General features: G+C 47.7%; 1 protein-coding gene across 1 annotated transcript; it reads right to left on the bottom strand.

Annotated features, from left to right (window-relative positions):
- Window positions 1-3,842: 3,842 nt before the first annotated feature.
- ATP5F1A (ATP synthase F1 subunit alpha) lies at window positions 3,843-11,740 on the bottom strand. The gene is made up of 12 exons (XM_075078285.1): window positions 11,380-11,740; window positions 10,273-10,351; window positions 9,002-9,171; window positions 7,997-8,170; window positions 7,752-7,918; window positions 7,459-7,607; window positions 6,381-6,532; window positions 6,026-6,250; window positions 5,812-5,919; window positions 5,131-5,275; window positions 4,761-4,911; window positions 3,843-4,049 (listed from the first exon to the last, which is right to left on the bottom strand). Exons 1-12 carry the CDS (start codon window positions 11,437-11,439, stop codon window positions 3,968-3,970), a joined length of 1,662 nt encoding a protein of 553 aa, XP_074934386.1. The 5' UTR covers window positions 11,440-11,740; the 3' UTR covers window positions 3,843-3,967.
- Between the last annotated feature and the right edge of the window lie 5,715 nt (window positions 11,741-17,455).

A 17,455-nucleotide genomic window follows, 5' to 3' on the forward strand; every position in this document is an offset into this window, starting at 1 on the left:
CCCACCCGAGACGGTCCAACCCGGCTGACCCGCGCGGTTTCACGAAGGAAACACGGAGCGCGACGAGCATCACGGCCGGTGGCTGCACAGCCGCGCCCCTGCGGCCCGCAGCGCCTGCCCCACCTGGCCTGGCCAGAGGTTTGACGGAGTATTTTGGGAAGGTTTCACCATTTCAGCTATTCTTATCCTTAGCTGATTCTGGGACACTGCCTGAGAGGAGATGCCGGGTGAGCAACCTCTGACCTGTTCTTAAAAAAAGATGAAAGCAGATGAGAGGGGACACTATGTGCCGGAAAGCCTGAATCACACCCGCTGCCGCTGCTTTAACACAGGGACAGCTAAAGCAGCCCAGTCACATCAAAAAAAAAGCATTTTCCACTTACTGAAATAAATCCGCTCGGTTGTGCCCTGAGGCCACTGCCACTTGGCAAACGTTTCTGGGGTTTATACTGATGAACGCGGGTTTGCACAGATTTTGCTTTCAGTGTAAGCGGCTGCAGCCCCTGCCCCGGCAGCAGAGGTAGTGTCACACCTGTCTTTCAGATACGAATCAAATCTGCCTGGCTGCAAACGCACCAAATACTCCAAGGCGTGAATCCTGCAATAAATCTTCACATTTTTCTCCATCTGATCTGACTCTACTGCAGGATCTGACTGCTTCAGGACAGGAGGATAAGCCCGAGTTTGGTTGAGACCCAAAGCGAGCAGGACAGAGGCGCGTGGGTCAGCCGCACATCGCGGCTTTGGTGTCACCTGTGCAGAGAGCGGGTGTTATCGCGGCGCTGGCAGTTACGTGTCACAGGACACCGTGCTGGAAATACGCATTTCTGGGACCTTTCTGTGATTTTCTGAACCGGCTGTTGAGCTGATTTAGCTGGATGAACTCTGTGTGCGTGCCTCCCACGGCAGAGGGCACAAACCCCCCGCCACGGATCCACGCCGTCACGACCCACTCGGTATTTCTCTGCTTCCCAGCACCACCCCGTGGCCGGGGCAGCCCACCGCACCTCTTGCGACTTGTGACCGATCCTTCAAGCACCCCTCTGCGCTTCTGTCTGACCACACTCACCTATCACACGGTGCTTTAATGAGGAAATTACCGCTTTCTTAAGTCACAGCGGCAACAGGGCAGAAATCAGAACTTTGGAGCGTTTAGCTGGTACCAACCGCAAACACATTGCGGCGCGATTTTGGGCTAAGACACCCCTAAGCTTGGTGCTAACTACAGCAGTATGTAAGTAAAACAGGACATGGCAATATCAGCAAGTAACGGGGGTTTGGTGGCCGTGGGAGAACAGAATAGCGAGGTGTAGAGGCTGTGCTGGAAGGGGCCAGTGACACGGAAAGGCTCTGCCGCAGTACTCCTCCGCGCCTGTGAAGCTCCCAGGGACCTGTTCTGGAGCTGAGCATAGAGGAAACAAGGCTGCGAAAGAAGGAACTCCACAGGAAGCCCTCCTCCAGGAGGGGAGCGCTGTTTGAACATGCCAGCTCTTCCCAGAAAGACAACCCACACTTCTGGACTAAAAATAAGCGTTTATTTTTTCCTGTACTGCAGAGCAAGGGCCATTAACAGAGAAGCTTGTTAGCCTGGAGCTGAGTGAAGGGTTTACAGAATCCCAGAGTGGCGGGGGCTGGAAGGGACCCCTGGAGCTCACCCCGTCCCACCCCCTGCTGGAGCAGGCACCCCCAGAGCAGGGGCACAGGGCCGCGTCCAGGCGGGGGGTGAATGTCTCCAGGGAAGGGACCCCACAGCCTCTCTGGGCAGTCTGTGCCCCTGCTCTGGCACCCGCACAGCAAAGGGGTTTCTCCTCATGTTCAGGGGGAACTTCCCGTGTTCCAGCTTGTGCCCGTGGCCCCTTGGCCTGGCGTTGGGCACCACTGAAAAGAGCCCGGCCCCATCGCCCTGACACCCGCCCTTCAGATATTTATAGGCATCGATGAGATCCCCCCTCAGGCTTCTCTTCTCCAGGCTGAACAAGCCCAGGTCTCTCAGCCTTTCCTCACCAGGGAGGTGCTCCAGGCCCCTGAACATCTTCATAACACTCCGCTGGCCACGATGACCAGGGGACTTGAGCATCCCCCTTGTGAGGAAAGACTGAGAAACTTAGATGAAGACCAAGAGGCTTAGATGAAATGTTTCCAGCTGCTTGCCCCACAGCAGGTTTGAACATGGAGACAGGATGCTCCTGCAAAGGAAGCTGACTGGGGACTGAGCCAACGGCCCCACAGAAGTCCTACAATCACAGTTTGGGTGGGAAGGCAGCCTTCAAGGCCACCCAGTCCAACCCCTCAGCTCTGAGCAGGGACATCTTCAACTAGATCAGGTTGCTCAGAGCCCCGTCGTGCCTGGCCTTGAGTGTGTCCAGGGATGGGGCACTGACCACCTCTCGGGGCAACCTGGGACAGGGTTTCACCACCCTCAGTGTAATGTTTGCCTTATATCCAGTCTAGATCTACCCTCCTTTAGTTTAAAACCATCACCCCTTGTCCTGTCACAGCAGGCCTTGCTAAAGAGGTCACCCCCATCCCTCCTACAGCCCCCCTTTCAGCACTGAAAGGCCACCATAGGGTCCCCCCGCAGCCTTCCCTTCCCCAGGCTGAACAACCCCAGCTCTCCCAGCCTCTCCTCGCAGCAGGGGGGCTCCAGCCCTCGGAGCATTTCTGTGCCCCCTCTGGCCCCGCTCCAACAGCCCCGTGTCTGTCCCGTGCTGAGGAGCCCCAAGCTGGAGGCGGCGCTGCAGGGGGGTCTCACAGAGCAGGGCAGGGGGGCAGGACCCCCTCCCTCGCCCTGCTGCCCGCGCTGGGGGATGCAGCCCAGGGCACAGTCTGCAAGCGCACACTGCTGGCTCATGTCCAGCTTTTCATCCCCCAGCACCCCCAAGTCCTTCTCCTCAGGGCTGCTCTCAACACCTCTATCCCCCAGGCTGCACTGATACGGGGCGACCCTGCACTTGGCCTTGTTGAACCTCATGAGGTTCTCACAGGCCCTCCTCTCCAGCCTGTCCAGGTCCCTCTGGATGACATCCCGTCCTTCTGGTGTGTCACCTACACCACTCAGCTTGGTGTCATCTGCATCTGGTGTCATCCTGATCATAGTAACTGCGGAGCAGAGGCTCACTGAGGATTAACGACCTAGTTCCAGTGTACCTGGTAAAGCTGAACACATCACACCAAGCAGAAAGACTTTAATCTGAGCCTTCCCACATCCCAGATACAAGTTCTAACAATGGGGCCTTGTACCTCACATAGCTCCCAGAAAGTCAGGAAGTTAAACAGATGCTGGGGTGTATAACCTCCCCCGCAAAGCACTAACAACTGCAAAGTTCACTGAGAACTACAGAGGACGGTGGCACTTGTATCACTGTGACAGCTACATGTGCAGTTGTCCCAGGACACAAGGACAGCCAGTTCTGAAAGAACGCACCTGCTGAAAGCCAGACACCAGGACCAGCTAGGCCGCAGTTCTAAGAAACTATGCCACAGTATCACTGTTAAAGAACACTGTGAGGGCCACTTAGTTACCACCCGTGACCTGACAGCGTAAACGGCTTCGCCAGTTGCGCACCTTCCTCTGAGATCAGCTGAAAAGGGTAAAACCAGGAAGAGCGGCCCTCAGCTCTGTCACGACGGGAGCTGCAGCCTCAGCCACAGGTTCCAGCCGTGACCCCTGCCCGTTCCCCTAAGGGCACTCTGATCCACCCAACCCTGCTGAGACAGCCTCTGATTTTTCAGTTTCTTTAGCAAGCATGTGCCCAGGGGAGTTTAACTCTGTGGTTCTAAAGGTGTGTGTTGCTCAAGTAGCCAACCAGAAAGGTGGTAACCTAGAAGAGAATATACAAGCCTTTTTACGTGGAAACTTTTATTCTCACCGAGATCTGTACATTCAAGTCACACATACTTTTAAGTCTTTGATGGAGCTGGAGCACAGGATCACGACAACAGCCTAGTCTGTTTGAACAGTATGAGTTTATGCCTCAAAAGTAGCCAGGAAACTTGTGACTATTTCCTTCAGCTTAGCTTCTGTCTGGTCAGAGATCTTTCCTTCGGTCCTGTTGAAAGAGTTGAGTTAAACTTCTGATGCAGAAATAGGCACACAGTCAATGCCTGACTAAGGCAAAAGAAACACTTTACAATGACCCTTCCAATTTCTACCAAAATTAGTAGGTGAATTAACAGATTTCTGTTTGATGCATGAAGCTACACCACTGAAACTAATGTAATATCCCTTTCTCCTCAAGAAGTTAGTCCTGCTTAAGAACTAAGGTTTGTCAACAAATACTTTCAGAACAGCTGTACGTAGTTCAACATGGCTCTGCTACAGAGCTATGCCTCAGAGATGGAAGGCACATGATTTGACTCACAACAAAACAAGCTAGGACCACAGTTTGTGGGACAGAACCATGGAAATACTCAGTCCCCGACAGTCCACTCTCAGCAGCAGGGAAGGCAGGGAGCAGCACTTAATCCACAGTGCTGTAATAGGTTAAAGCTGTCAAAAACATGGCAACAGACTAGATTCCATGATTTCAATACCAGATAGGAGGGGTACTCAGCTGGATTTCCTAAGTCGAGACTGGGGACAAGAAGCTGAGCTCTGGACAGTGCAAGGAGCGTAGGACGGCTGATTCAACCTCCAGTTCTCATACAGGCAGCCTGTACAGCCTGATGTTCTAGGATACACTAAACAGTTCAGTGACCGTTATCTGCACTCCAGCCATCGAGTCACCACCCTTGGGATGAAGGCAGGTAAACCACCATACCTGATCGTGGAGAGGAGGGCCTGGTGCTGGCTCAGTACGTGAGCTAGGAAAGCACTCTCAAATTTAGTGATTTTGCTGGGCTCCAGCTTGTCCAAGTGACCTCTTACACCAGCATAGATGACTGCAACCTGTTCCTCAATAGCCATGGGAACTGCATAAGAGAAAGCATTCGTGCCATTGGTAACTCTTACATCAGGACACATCAGTACCACAGAGTCCTCCTTTGACGATCAACTGCATGTATACACATGGCTCAAATAAATCTATGGTTAATGTGTCCACAGAATGTCTCAATGCTGCCGCAAAGACCAGCCTTGTTAGCACAAGACACTAGCAGGAATCATAGACCTGTTACATCCAAGACACTCACCATACTGTCCCTGTTTGAGAAGCTCTGTGAGACGTACACCACGGTTCAGCAGCTGTTGTGTGGCAGCATCCAGATCAGACCCAAACTGAGCGAAGGCAGCTACTTCACGGTACTGAGCCAATTCCAGCTTCATGGTACCTGCCACCTACAACACCAGATACAGTTTTCACATGAGTCTAGTAGTTTGCAGGTTACCTTCAGCTGACAGTTGTCACAAGTCAGCTTTGCCTTGCATACCAGTCAAGTCAATCTCAAGACTCTGACAGATGATTATATGCATTTCTGAAAGTCCCACCATCTGCTTGACCTTTTAACCTGAGCATGCTATTCCTCCCTCAAATGGGCACAGCTGATATTAAACTTCTCTAATACCATATCTGGATTAAACGAAGTGTGGGCTTAAGAGAACATTCTCTATTTCTAGTTAGATCAGTACCCAGTTCAGCATACTGAAACTTAATAATCCTACATCTTTATGCAGATATTATTTTCCTTTCTTCCCCCTCCCTCTGCAATGGAAATACCAGAGATCCCCAGAGTTTGTTCTTTTATAATTTCATAATGCTAAGGAATACAAAACTTTATTTCCTCTCTGTTCACAACTCTAAAGAGTTAAGCGGGTTGGAAAGCCTACACACTACTCGTCTCTATTGAGAGGAGGAGCAGCAGTTTCATGCTTACCTGCTTCATAGCCCTGGTCTGAGCAGCAGAACCCACACGGGACACAGACAGACCCACATTGATGGCTGGACGGATACCTTTGTAGAACAACTCAGTTTCCAAGAAGATCTGCAGGAGAAAATTGTTTTATCATCAGATCAGAAGCCTGGATGCCTCCACAGAGAACTGCCAGTAGGTTACACAGAAGTACTGGCACGTGAAGAAGATGTCCTACCTGTCCATCAGTGATGGAGATGACGTTGGTTGGAATGTAAGCAGACACATCACCAGCCTGGGTTTCAATGACAGGCAAGGCAGTCAGAGAGCCACCTCCAAAGGAATCATTCATTTTGGCTGCTCTCTCCAGCAGGCGAGAGTGCAGGTAGAACACATCGCCTGGGTAGGCTTCACGACCGGGTGGACGACGCAGCAGCAGAGACATCTGGCGATAGGCAACAGCCTGTGCAGCATAAAGAAAGCTCTCAGACTTCAGCAGCTCATTTAAAATTTTGATTTTCTAAACCTCAGGTGATCTTACAGCTCCAAACACCAATGTTGGACTATAAGGCCTATAAACAATGTTTCCTGACCTGTTTGGATAAGTCATCATAGATGATCAGCGCGTGTTTTCCATTGTCTCTGAAGTATTCCCCCATGGAGCAGCCTGAATAGGGAGCCAGGTACTGAAGGGGTGCTGCATCGGATGCTGTGGCAGACACCACAATAGTGTACTTCATGGCATCTAGAAAAAATGGGGGAGACACACCACTGAGTGTTACCTCATCACGCCCGTAACATGCAGTACTAGCTGCTGAAGCAAGCCCAGGCAGCACCACTATGCTGTTACAGGGAAGAACGCCATACTGGGTTAACACATCCATTAGCTCAACTACTTCAAGAAGTTTCAAGAGCAAGTTCGTGGCAGCTAATGACAAACACTTGCAGACTTCTTTCCCATTTAAAAATAAATTCAAACTTTCACTAAGACACATTTTGGTTCTAGAAATAACTCAGCCTTGAAGTCTGATTTCCTGGCTTCTGCAATGAAACCCTTTGTTTCATACTACCAAACAAATTATTGTCTTTAAAATGGGTTTATTTTCCTGCTAGATATGACTCTGCTTGACCAGGAGGCAAGAGGTAAGGTGCCTGATCTCTTGCAAGCTCTGTTACATGTCAATGAGATCAGTTTCTAATAGGATGCTATCACTTAATCCCTTACGCTTGGGCTATAAAGTCTATGTTTTGTCAGTAAAGTCTTTCCACTAAACTCGCAACTGCCACTCACGCTGACTTGCACACATACGAAACAAACGCCAAGTCCATAAATACTTGGAGGCTATGGCTCATCATCAGGCCTGACTGCCATGAGAAAGCTCTCTGAACTCTGCTAAAGGAAAAAAAAAAAACATGGAAGGTGACTTTTCCAGAAGCAATCCAGCAGTTTTGGGTCCTCATACTACTTCTAATACACTGTAGCAAAAGAGGGTGTTTTTCTTTCCCCAGATACCTAGAAAGATTTTTGTCCAGAAAAAGATAGTTCTCACATCTAATAAGAAAATAATTTTGTCCATACATACAGCTAGAAGAGTTCACAGTAGTTTCAGCATTATAATGAGAACAGGATGTCACTAGTTGCCAGGCTCAACCACGTTCAAAAATCTGTACCTGCATCAGTGAGCCTCTTCACCAGCTGAGCAACAGTAGATCTCTTCTGGCCAATTGCAACGTAGATACAGTACAGCTTCTTCTTCTCATCTGTTCCGTCATTAAATCGTTTCTGGTTGATAATTGTGTCAATTGCAATTGAAGTTTTCCTGTGTAACACAGAGGCTGGTAAGTTAAGTTGCCTATGGTTTTCCCAACCTCTACGCAGTTCTGTGTCCAGCTCTGCGCAGCGGAGCACACTGTACTCATGCCTCTGCTTAACAAAACATTTTTAGCTCAGGCATTCAACTTACCCAGTCTGCCTGTCACCAATGATAAGCTCACGCTGGCCACGACCAATTGGCACCAGGCTGTCCACAGCCTTAATACCAGTCTGCATAGGTTCACGCACAGAGATTCTGGGAATGATCCCAGGGGCCTTTAAGCCAACCCTTCTACGTGTCTTAGACGTAATAGGACCCTTAAAAGAGAGAAGAAAACCTGTTGCAGTCTGTATCACAGATACAAGCAGACATAGTAAGCACGTAGCCAGGCTTACCTTCCCATCAATTGGATTGCCCAGGGCATCTACAACACGGCCCAGAAGCTCTTCCCCAACTGGAACATCCACAATGGCACCCGTCCTCTTCACAACATCCCCTTCCTTGATCAGTCTGTCATTACCGAACACGACAACACCAACATTGTCGGGCTCCAAATTCAAGGACATACCCTAGGGCAAAGATCACATTACCCTGAGAAAACCCATGCCAACATTTACAAAATTTTGATAGTTTAACGCAGACGGTTATTCTACAATACACACTTACCTCAATCTTATTTTTAACAATAGGTAGCATTCTGCTTTTATGCACAATGCACATGTTCTTCCATACTGCTGAGAGAGCCTGTCTAAGCCTTCAGCCGACTACGTAACTAATTATACTTGAAGCAATCTAACATTAAGTAATTGATCTCTCTATAAAGATCAGAAAGGATAAGCAGGGTTCAAAAACAACACTACTCTCCTGCCTAGAAATTGGACAAGGGAAAAACACTGCCTTCTTCTCTGCCTAAGGCAAGCTAGGTCATTAAAAATACTGGAAGAGACATTGCAGTACTCTTGGGAACAGTCAGACAGCTTAATTATAGTCTACTCTTAGGACTATAAGAAGTCAGCAAACTGTACACTGTATTGAAGCGCAGTGGCTATTATTCAACAGTAAACAGAAAAGCCAGCCTGAAACCAAAGAAAACAAAATTCAATGCCAGATTCATTCTTAGTGCTTCCTAAATGAAGACAGATAAAGCTCAAATGTTGGCCAAGAACCATATACTTATACCAAAAGCGAAGTATTAAAAATTCAAGGAATACTTGTTTTCGCAAAGTATTACAAATTCAAAAAATGTTTGCTTTTTGTAGGATTAGTTCAACTAGTTACTACACATTGAAGTTGCAGTAAAGTCTGTAAAAGGTCCACATGGCTAACTCCAAGCATAGTCTCAGATTCTCCTTAAAAGCGTCTATTTCTAGGCTAAACAAACTGCTTTAGTGAAAGCTTACCTTCAGCCCAGAAGAGAATTCAACCATTTCTTCTGCCTGGACATTTCTTAGGCCATATACACGGGCAATACCATCACCAATTGAGAGCACACGGCCAGTCTCCTCAAGTTCAGCAGAGGTGTCAGCTCCCAAAATACGTTCCTCAAGAATAGAGGATACCTCAGCAGTGCCTGGAAAGAGAAGTTTCAAACCAGATTTAGAACATTAAGGCACAGCATGAATTCAGTAAGCTTGTCTTGAATTCACAAGCCATGGTTCCCTTTCTCAGGTACGCCACACAATCTAGCAAGCAACACTCTTTGTTACATATGGTACATAAGATAAACAACAGCTTCTGTATTCACAGCCAATAAAAGCAGCTTCCACTCATCTTGCGTCAGCTTCAATCAAAACACTGATGGCTGTTTAGTTATCAATTTCCTTCATTGTGTCCTATACTACTAGCAATCAACCTCTCCCCTAGAAAGCAATTAGATTAAGTAGACTAGGCTTAGATCAGAAAGAACAGACATGCTAGCTCCGCTTACAGAGCATTTACTTAGACTGGAGGCATCAAAACACCCTGTCAACTGCTTTGTAATCCAAGATCCAAATATATTTAAAAGAACTCAATACATTTAAGGTGCAAGTTCAATATAAGCTAGAAAAATGTATTCTTCATCTTCCTCCAATTTGTCTGGCAGTGTGCCTCCAACAACTTTTTATTTCCAGAGGTAGGAAATAATAAATAACCCTGTAAAACTGTTGTTTCCTAATAATACCTTTAATAACCCTAAGCCACTTCAAAAAACGTGAGCCGCTACCAAAAATACAGTTATGCAATATTGCTGCCTTATCTCAGCACCAAGACGCTGGCAAGCAAAAAAGTTATACTCAAGGACACAAGGTCAAACTGAGCAGGCTGGGAAAAGTCATTCGTTCCTGCATACTGTTACAAACAAGACAGGAAGCTGGAATTTGAGGCATTCTTCCAAATAATTGTGCAGGAGTTCAAGACTGAATCCTCGCGAAGCAGGTAAGCTGTGTCAGCAAACCGACATGTGACCACTCCTCTGGTTTGGGCATAATTTGATTAGTTATTACAGTGAAGCCTCCTGGATGTGACTGTGTAACAGATAAGTTGACTGTCAACCACTGTCAGTACATAAATGTCCTTAAGTGTTTTGTCAACTGACACAAACATTCCTCACGCTCCATAATAAAATTCATTTTTATCTGACAGAGGAAGTTCTTAAACCGCACTCTTATATGAAGGCCTTTCTCAGACTCACCAGTTTTCTGAAAGCATGTTTTGGAAGCATGGATGTTTCTTGTAGCAACAAATGCTGCACCCAGGGCATTTCTGGACACCTAAAATAAGTAATTACTTCAGTAACAAGTGAGATTTCCTCAATCAATCATTAAAAAAAAAACATTAAGAGATAACACACTGAAGTTTTTGATGATGAGGTTATACATTTAATGTGTCTCTGTTTTGAGTTGAGCTATACAGCACTCCATTCACAAATTGTAGTTATGGAACCAAGGTCAGCGCTACTAAGCGAGGACAGATGATAAAGGAGACTGCTTTCAATTACTCGCTGCATTTTTCTGCATTGCGCTTATGTCACCACCACAGCACCGCAGCAGCTCCCAGAGCAACACCTCCTCTCATTTGCCACCTTTGTGCTGAACATCAAAAGCCTGGGGCATAAAAAAAATCGGTGCACCTCTCATGGTTCTGCACTAGGGAGAGATAAGACTGCATCTTCTAATGGTTGGCCTAAGAAAAATCTCACTGCAGACTTCCTCAAGCATGGCTAGAACATATATGATAGCAGAAAAAAACAAAAAAACAAAAAAACCAAAACCCTGTGATAATGAATGCATTCAAATATTATAATCCTACATCCCATGCAAAGCCTCCAGTGCAGTCCCATGAAGCATTAATGCAATTTCTCTCAAAGCCTGGGCAGGCCTCTCCTCCGTTCACCTTCACAAGGGACACCGGCTGGAACAGGCCCTAACAGATCTCCGCACCCCAAAACGGGGGAAAACCCGCCACCTGGCAAAGCCTCGCAGCTCAAACCCCTAATCCCGGGGATCTGGCCGCTTTCAGACATTTCCCTGAACCCCAGCAGTGTCCGCCCGTATCCCGGAGAAGGACACGCCGTCCCTAAGCCCCCCACCCCTCGGCTGAGGACACCCTCACTCCTCAGCAGGGACCGGGGCCCGCGGGCACCCAGCACTGAGGCGAGCCCCCCACACACCCCGAGACCCCGGGGCGGGAGGCCGCGGCCCCTCAATGTCACCTCGCGCCCCAAGATGGCGACGGCGCCCGCTCCCCCCCCACCCTCTCCACTAGCCCATTGGCTCCAGGGAGGAGAAGGCGCGCTCACCAGGCCGGCCGGCCGCGGCAGGCAGCGGGCAAGGGTGGCAGCCACACGGGCGGAAAGCATGATGGCGGCGGCGGCGGCGTCTGACAGGAGAAAGGTGCAGCAAATGCAGGAGGCTGCCGGCCCCGCGTTCTCTCCACAAAATGGCGGCGGCGCGCTCCGCCCCTTTGAGCGGTGAAGCCACGCCCACGGCGCGGGGCGGGGCGGGGCGGGGAAATGCTTCCCCCGGCACCCCCGCTGTCCCGGCGCCTCCGAGCGATGAGGGAAAATGTAATTATAAATAAAATTATTACAAAAAAGACTCCGAAACGGGGCTTTTAGAAAAATACCCCGTTTGGGCAGGTGCCCTTGAAATGGCCCTTGGCGGGCGGAAGGGGCGGGGATCGGCGGCGGTAACATCCTGCAAAAAATGGCATTTTCCGCTAACTAGTGATAACAACGGACCCTGTAAGCTTGGCGAAACATACTCTGGCGGTCAGAGGGAGTTGAGGGATAAGGAAGCATTTGTTTTACGGCTGTGTCCTTCAAGAACTGAGAGACATGAAAGGGAACATCCCCCCTCAGAAGACGCCAAAAGACGGGTGATAAAGTGTGAAGTCAGTCCAAACTGCGGTAACTGGCAGAACGGTAAAGGCGGCAGGGGGAGCTCATGGCCACCGACGCGACTCAACGCAGAGAAGCCTTGCCCCCGACTCCTGCAGGGTGCAAGCGTGCTAATTTACATACCTAGTCAGGCTAATCAAAGTGTAGCTAACCAGTAGCACATGAGATAATCATAGACTCAGAATCGTTAAGGTTGGAAAAGAGCTCTGGGATCATCGAGTCCAACCCCCAACCCAACACCCCCAGGCCTCCTAAACCATGGCCCCAAGGGCCATGTCTGCACGTCCTTTGAACCCCCCCAGGGACGGTGACTCCCCCACCTCTCTGGGCAGCCTGTGCCAGGGCCTGACCCCTCTGGCAGGGAAGGCATTTCCCCTCATCTCCAACCTAAACCTCCCCTGACGCAGCTTGAGGCCGTTCCCTCTCGTCCTGTCCCTGGTGACTTGGGAGCAGAGACCAACCCCCCCCTCACTCCAGCCCCTCTCAGGCAGCTGCAGAGAGCGAGAAGGGCTCCCCTCAGCCCCCTCTTCTCCAGGCTAAACCCCTCCAGCCCCCCTCAGCCGCCCCCCAGCACACTTGTGCTCCAGACCCTGCCCCAGCCCCGCTGCCCTTCTCTGGACACGCTCCAGCCCCTCAAGGCCCTTCTTGTCCCGAGGGGCCCAAACCTGAGCCCGGCATTCGAGGTGGGGCCTCCCCAGTGCCGAGCACAGGGGCCCCATCCCTGCCCGGCTCCTGCTGGCCACACCAGTGCTGACACAAGCCCGGGGGCTGGTGGCCTCCTTGGCCACCCGGGCACTGCTGGCTCATGCCCAGCCGGCTGTCAGCCAGCACCCCCAGGGCCTTCTCCGCCGGGCACTTCCCAGCCCCTCTGCCCCAGGCCTGGGGCGTTGCCTGGGGTTGGTGTGACCCAAGGGCAGGACCCAGCACTTGGCCTTGTTGAACTCATAGGATTCACCTCAGCCATAGATTAGTAACAACTAATATAAATTAATATATAAATAATAATGATAATAATTACTAATCAATGAATGTGAATTTTGGTGAGCTTTCACTGATCACGTAGCAAGATAAATACCTTGTAGTTTCCTGGTGCAGGGTGCTAGCTCTGTGGAGTTACAAATTAGCACCCATCTGTGTGCAAATGTAAAATGAATAAAACACCTCGCTCTGCTCTGTGTGCGTTTCGGTGTGTTGCACACCTGGTGAAAAATTCTACTTTTTGGGAGACCACAGCTGGACTCATTTTCCTAGTTTTAAATTCTTGAAACACAGAGAAAATAACGTAAAAATCAGTTAAATTCACTAGTGGACACTTTTATCAAAGTGGATTTAAACTCCCCAAATGTTTTTAAAGAATCTTTTTGAGGTGACTTTTTTGTAAATGGAATTGTATGCTTCATGTATATCATAAGGCAAATTACAAATAAAGGCATAGAAAGCCCTTCATCAAAAAGGCTTAAATTGTATTTTTAAGTTAAAGGGTAACAACTGAAATTTTAATAGCTTATATCTCACTGCTTACATAAAGTCATACAAAAGCAGTGCTCCTTATTAGAAAACACACCATAAAAACACATCCTTTGAACAATTATCAGGGAACAACCTTCCTTTAGCAATAGAGAAAAAGTACATAGGGACAAGACTTAAGTGAGTTATTTAAATTAACATGCTTTTTTCCAAGAAGTTTTGCACAATTTGAAGTGGTTACTGAAATAATCAGCATGAGAAACATTGCTGAAGCATTTTGTTTGATACAACACATGCCAAAACAGTTGAGGATTTCTCACTTAACCTTTTCAATTCCCAGAATGCTCTGCTGGGGCCTGTGCTTTACTAACCTCTCCAGATGACCACGGAGACACGACCACGCTGTGCCTGCTTGAGTTTCAGCGCTTTCTCCCCGGCAGACTAAATCCTACATCTCATGCACGGGTCTGGTTGTGAAGCACACTGTCCCTGCAGTGTTAGGCCTTGGTAGATGGATCACGACAAGGGAGAGATGCCCATGTGCCATAAGCACGACCGCCTCTTGCAGTGAGGTTCTCCCTAGCTTGCAATGCTGCTATCCTGTCACCATCTGATGGCACCTGTGGGGTCAGCTTTTAGGCTTCACATGTTACCAGCAAGCTGGCTAAAAAATTCATGTTCCTCTGTTGTATTGGTAAGGAAACCAACACAGTGCTACGCATCCTGTCCCTTTTACCCCCTTTCCAGAGCGCAGAGGAGATGGCAGCAGTTCTCTGCCATGCATTTTCTTCTGCCGCCAGCAGCTGCTACAAGGCAGGGTGGACAGGAGCACGAACACACACATCCCCCAGAAAAGGGGGGACACCCCCCAACCACCCGTGCTCCACACCACCGCCCTCTGCCTTGCAGACCCTCCACACCAGCCCTGTGCCCCTACCCCACACCCGACAGCCCCAGCCCCAGGCTCCTCACACACCCCACGCACCGGCCTCCCGTGTCTTGCACCAGCCCCTGCCCACCTCGTGCCCTCACACCTGCCCTGCTGTTTTCCCAAAAGTGGGATCGTTTACCCGGTGCGCAACACGCCAAAACGCACACAGAGCAGAGGTGTTTTATTCATTTCACATTTGCACACAGATGGGCGCTAATTTGTAACTCCACAGAGCTAGCACCCCGCACCAGGAAACTATGAGGTATTTATCTTGTTACGTGATTAGTAAAAGCCCACCGAAATTCATATTCATTGGTTAGTAATTATCTTCTCATCTGGTATTGGTTAAGTGTATTTTAATTAGCCTCACTAGGTATGTAAATTAGCACGCCTGCACCCTGCAGGAGTCAGGGGCAAGGCTTCTCCGTCCTGAGTCTCATCGGTGGCCATGAGCTCCCCCTGCCACCTTTACCGTTCTGCCAGTTACCGCAGTTTGGACTGACTTCACACTTTATCACCCGTCTTTTGTTGTCTTCTGAGGCGGAATGTTTTCTTTTTTCAGTCTCAGTCCTTCAAGGACACAGCTGCAAAACAAATGCTTCCCTATCTGTCAGCTCCCTCCTCTGACTGCCAGACTCTGTTTTGCCAAGGTCACAGGGTCCGTTGTTATTACTTAGTGGAAAATTTCATTTTCTGCGGGATATAATTTTTCCACCCTTTGAGACTATGAGACCTTTTTCATGAGTCTCATAAGTCTCACTCCTTTTCACGAACAGTATATAATTTCCCATAACCTTTCTTACTGTCATACTCTTAATACATCCAAATAATATACAAGCAATTACAATCATAATTACAACATTGTAACAAGCTTTGCAACCATCCAGTAAGGGAGAATCCAAATTTATATAAAATATTTTGTTTAACCATCCCATTTCCATTGAATGCCTCAGGTCCTGGCTTGACTTTGCCACTTGTTTCATTTCGTCTAATTGATCATCTAGGTTTTTAATAATATTTGGGATGTGAACACAACAAATCCTTATCATTTAAATTTATATATGCACAAACCCCATGACCGTGTAGTAACACCCAAATGTGATTAATTTACCTCCAGTTATTGGGAGATCAAGCATTGCTGAACTATTAGCTATCAAATTTTTAAAGGTTCAATTTAAACCTAGAACTAAGTTTCTAACACCCAATCTGGGGGGTTGCAGCAGATTTTGGTAGTGGAAGACACAGAGTCAAACTGCTGCTAGTGTGGATTCTCCTGAATGACTGGATAAGTTGTAGATTAAACTTCCTTTACAGACCATAAATACTCAATATACGACTACAATATTTACAGTTTTCATCTTGGCATAGTTTGATTAACAATGCTTTCTGAGGGGGTTCCATAACTATCCTTGCGGGGAAAATAGGCACTTAGTCTCTATGCAGGCAAGTCCTGTTTCCTCAGCACAGTTCACTGAGGGTCTCTGGTCAATTGAAGTCTAACTTCCCCAGCTGGGACGGAAGTCCATTTACCTTGATTGGGCTTTGGTGCCCTTTTTACCTGTCTATAATGAATCCAGAAATCAATTCCTTCTACCTTACCCACAGTATAAGTCTTCAGTAGTAAAGTATGGGGTCCTTTCCACTTTTCTTTCAACAGTTCATCATTCCAAGTTAGTTAGGCTGGAATGGATGGACCGGTGCGTCCAAGGGAAGAGACGTCCTTTGATTTAGGTACCTGTACAGTGAAGACAAAGTCTGTGAGAGAGAAATAAAATATTTTTTGATTGCAGCGTGTCCGCTTATATGCATTTGGTCTCCCTTGACGTTTAAAACGTTTGTGGGATATGCTATCCCTTATACGATCTCTAAGGGGCTTACTCCCTCCTTAACCCTAGGGGTTATTTGAATTTGCAGAAGAGCTAAAAGTAAGGCTTCTGTCCACTTAAGGTGTGCTTCCTGGCAAAGTTTAGAAACTTGCCTCTTGAGGGTCTGATTCAGCCTTTCTACGTTCCCACTAGATTGAGGCCTCCAAGGTGTGTGTAGTTCCCACTTTATCTATAAAAACTTGGCAATTCTCTTTAATACTTCTGCAATAAAATGAGGCCCATTGTCAGAGGAGACACCTTCTGAGATACCAAATCTAGGTATAATTTATTTCAATAAGATCCTAACTACTTGTCTAGCTTTGTTGGTATGGCAAGGGAAAGACCCTGGCCAACCAGAGAAGGTGTCTACTAATAGCAATAGATATTTATATTGGTTACATCTAGGTAATTATGAAAAGTCTACCTGCCAGTATTCCCTGTGAGTTTTACCTTGTCTTACAAGTCCTCCCATAACCTTCTTCCTATTTTGGGGTTATTAGTACAACAGACAGTACATTTTTCACTACAATATCCACTATAGTTTGCATCTTGGGCCTGAAAGCGCTTCTCTTAGCAGTTAATCCAAGTACATCTGCTCCTGTATGAGTTTCTTTGTGTAGCCTTGAAAGTAAAATTTCCATCATTTTGTCAGGAACCAATAATTGTTTCAGTGGCATCACCCACCAACCCCGATCATTTTTGAAGCAATTTAATTGTTCTGCTAACCAGTCTTCTTTTTTTTTTGCATATTTTGGTGGTGGTGGTTCTAAGCAAGATAATGGAATTAAGGCTTCTTTCAATTTTGGCTCCTTCAGGGCTACCTCTTTAGCTAACCAATCTGATTTTCGATTACCTCTCACAACTTCACTATTTCCCTTTTGGTGAGCTTTACAATGTATTATTGCAACTTCCTTTGGTTGAAGAGCTGCTTGCAGAAGTTTAATAATTTCTGTTCCATAATTTATTGGAGCCCCTTGTGAGTTTAATAGTCCTCTTTCTTTCCAAATTGCCCCATGTGCATGTACCACTCCAAATGCATATTTGGCATCAATACATACATTAACTCTTTTCCATGACTCAGTTCTAAGGCTTGAGTCAGTGCTATCAACTCCACCTTTCGAGCAGATGTATTGCCAGACAGTGTTCTGTTTTCTAACGTTTGGGTATTTGTTTCCATCACATATCTGGCTCTTCGTTTTCTTTCTAACAGGTA

Source organism: Phalacrocorax aristotelis, chromosome Z (assembly GCF_949628215.1).
Source record: "Phalacrocorax aristotelis chromosome Z, bGulAri2.1, whole genome shotgun sequence".
NCBI lineage: Eukaryota > Metazoa > Chordata > Aves > Suliformes > Phalacrocoracidae > Phalacrocorax > Phalacrocorax aristotelis.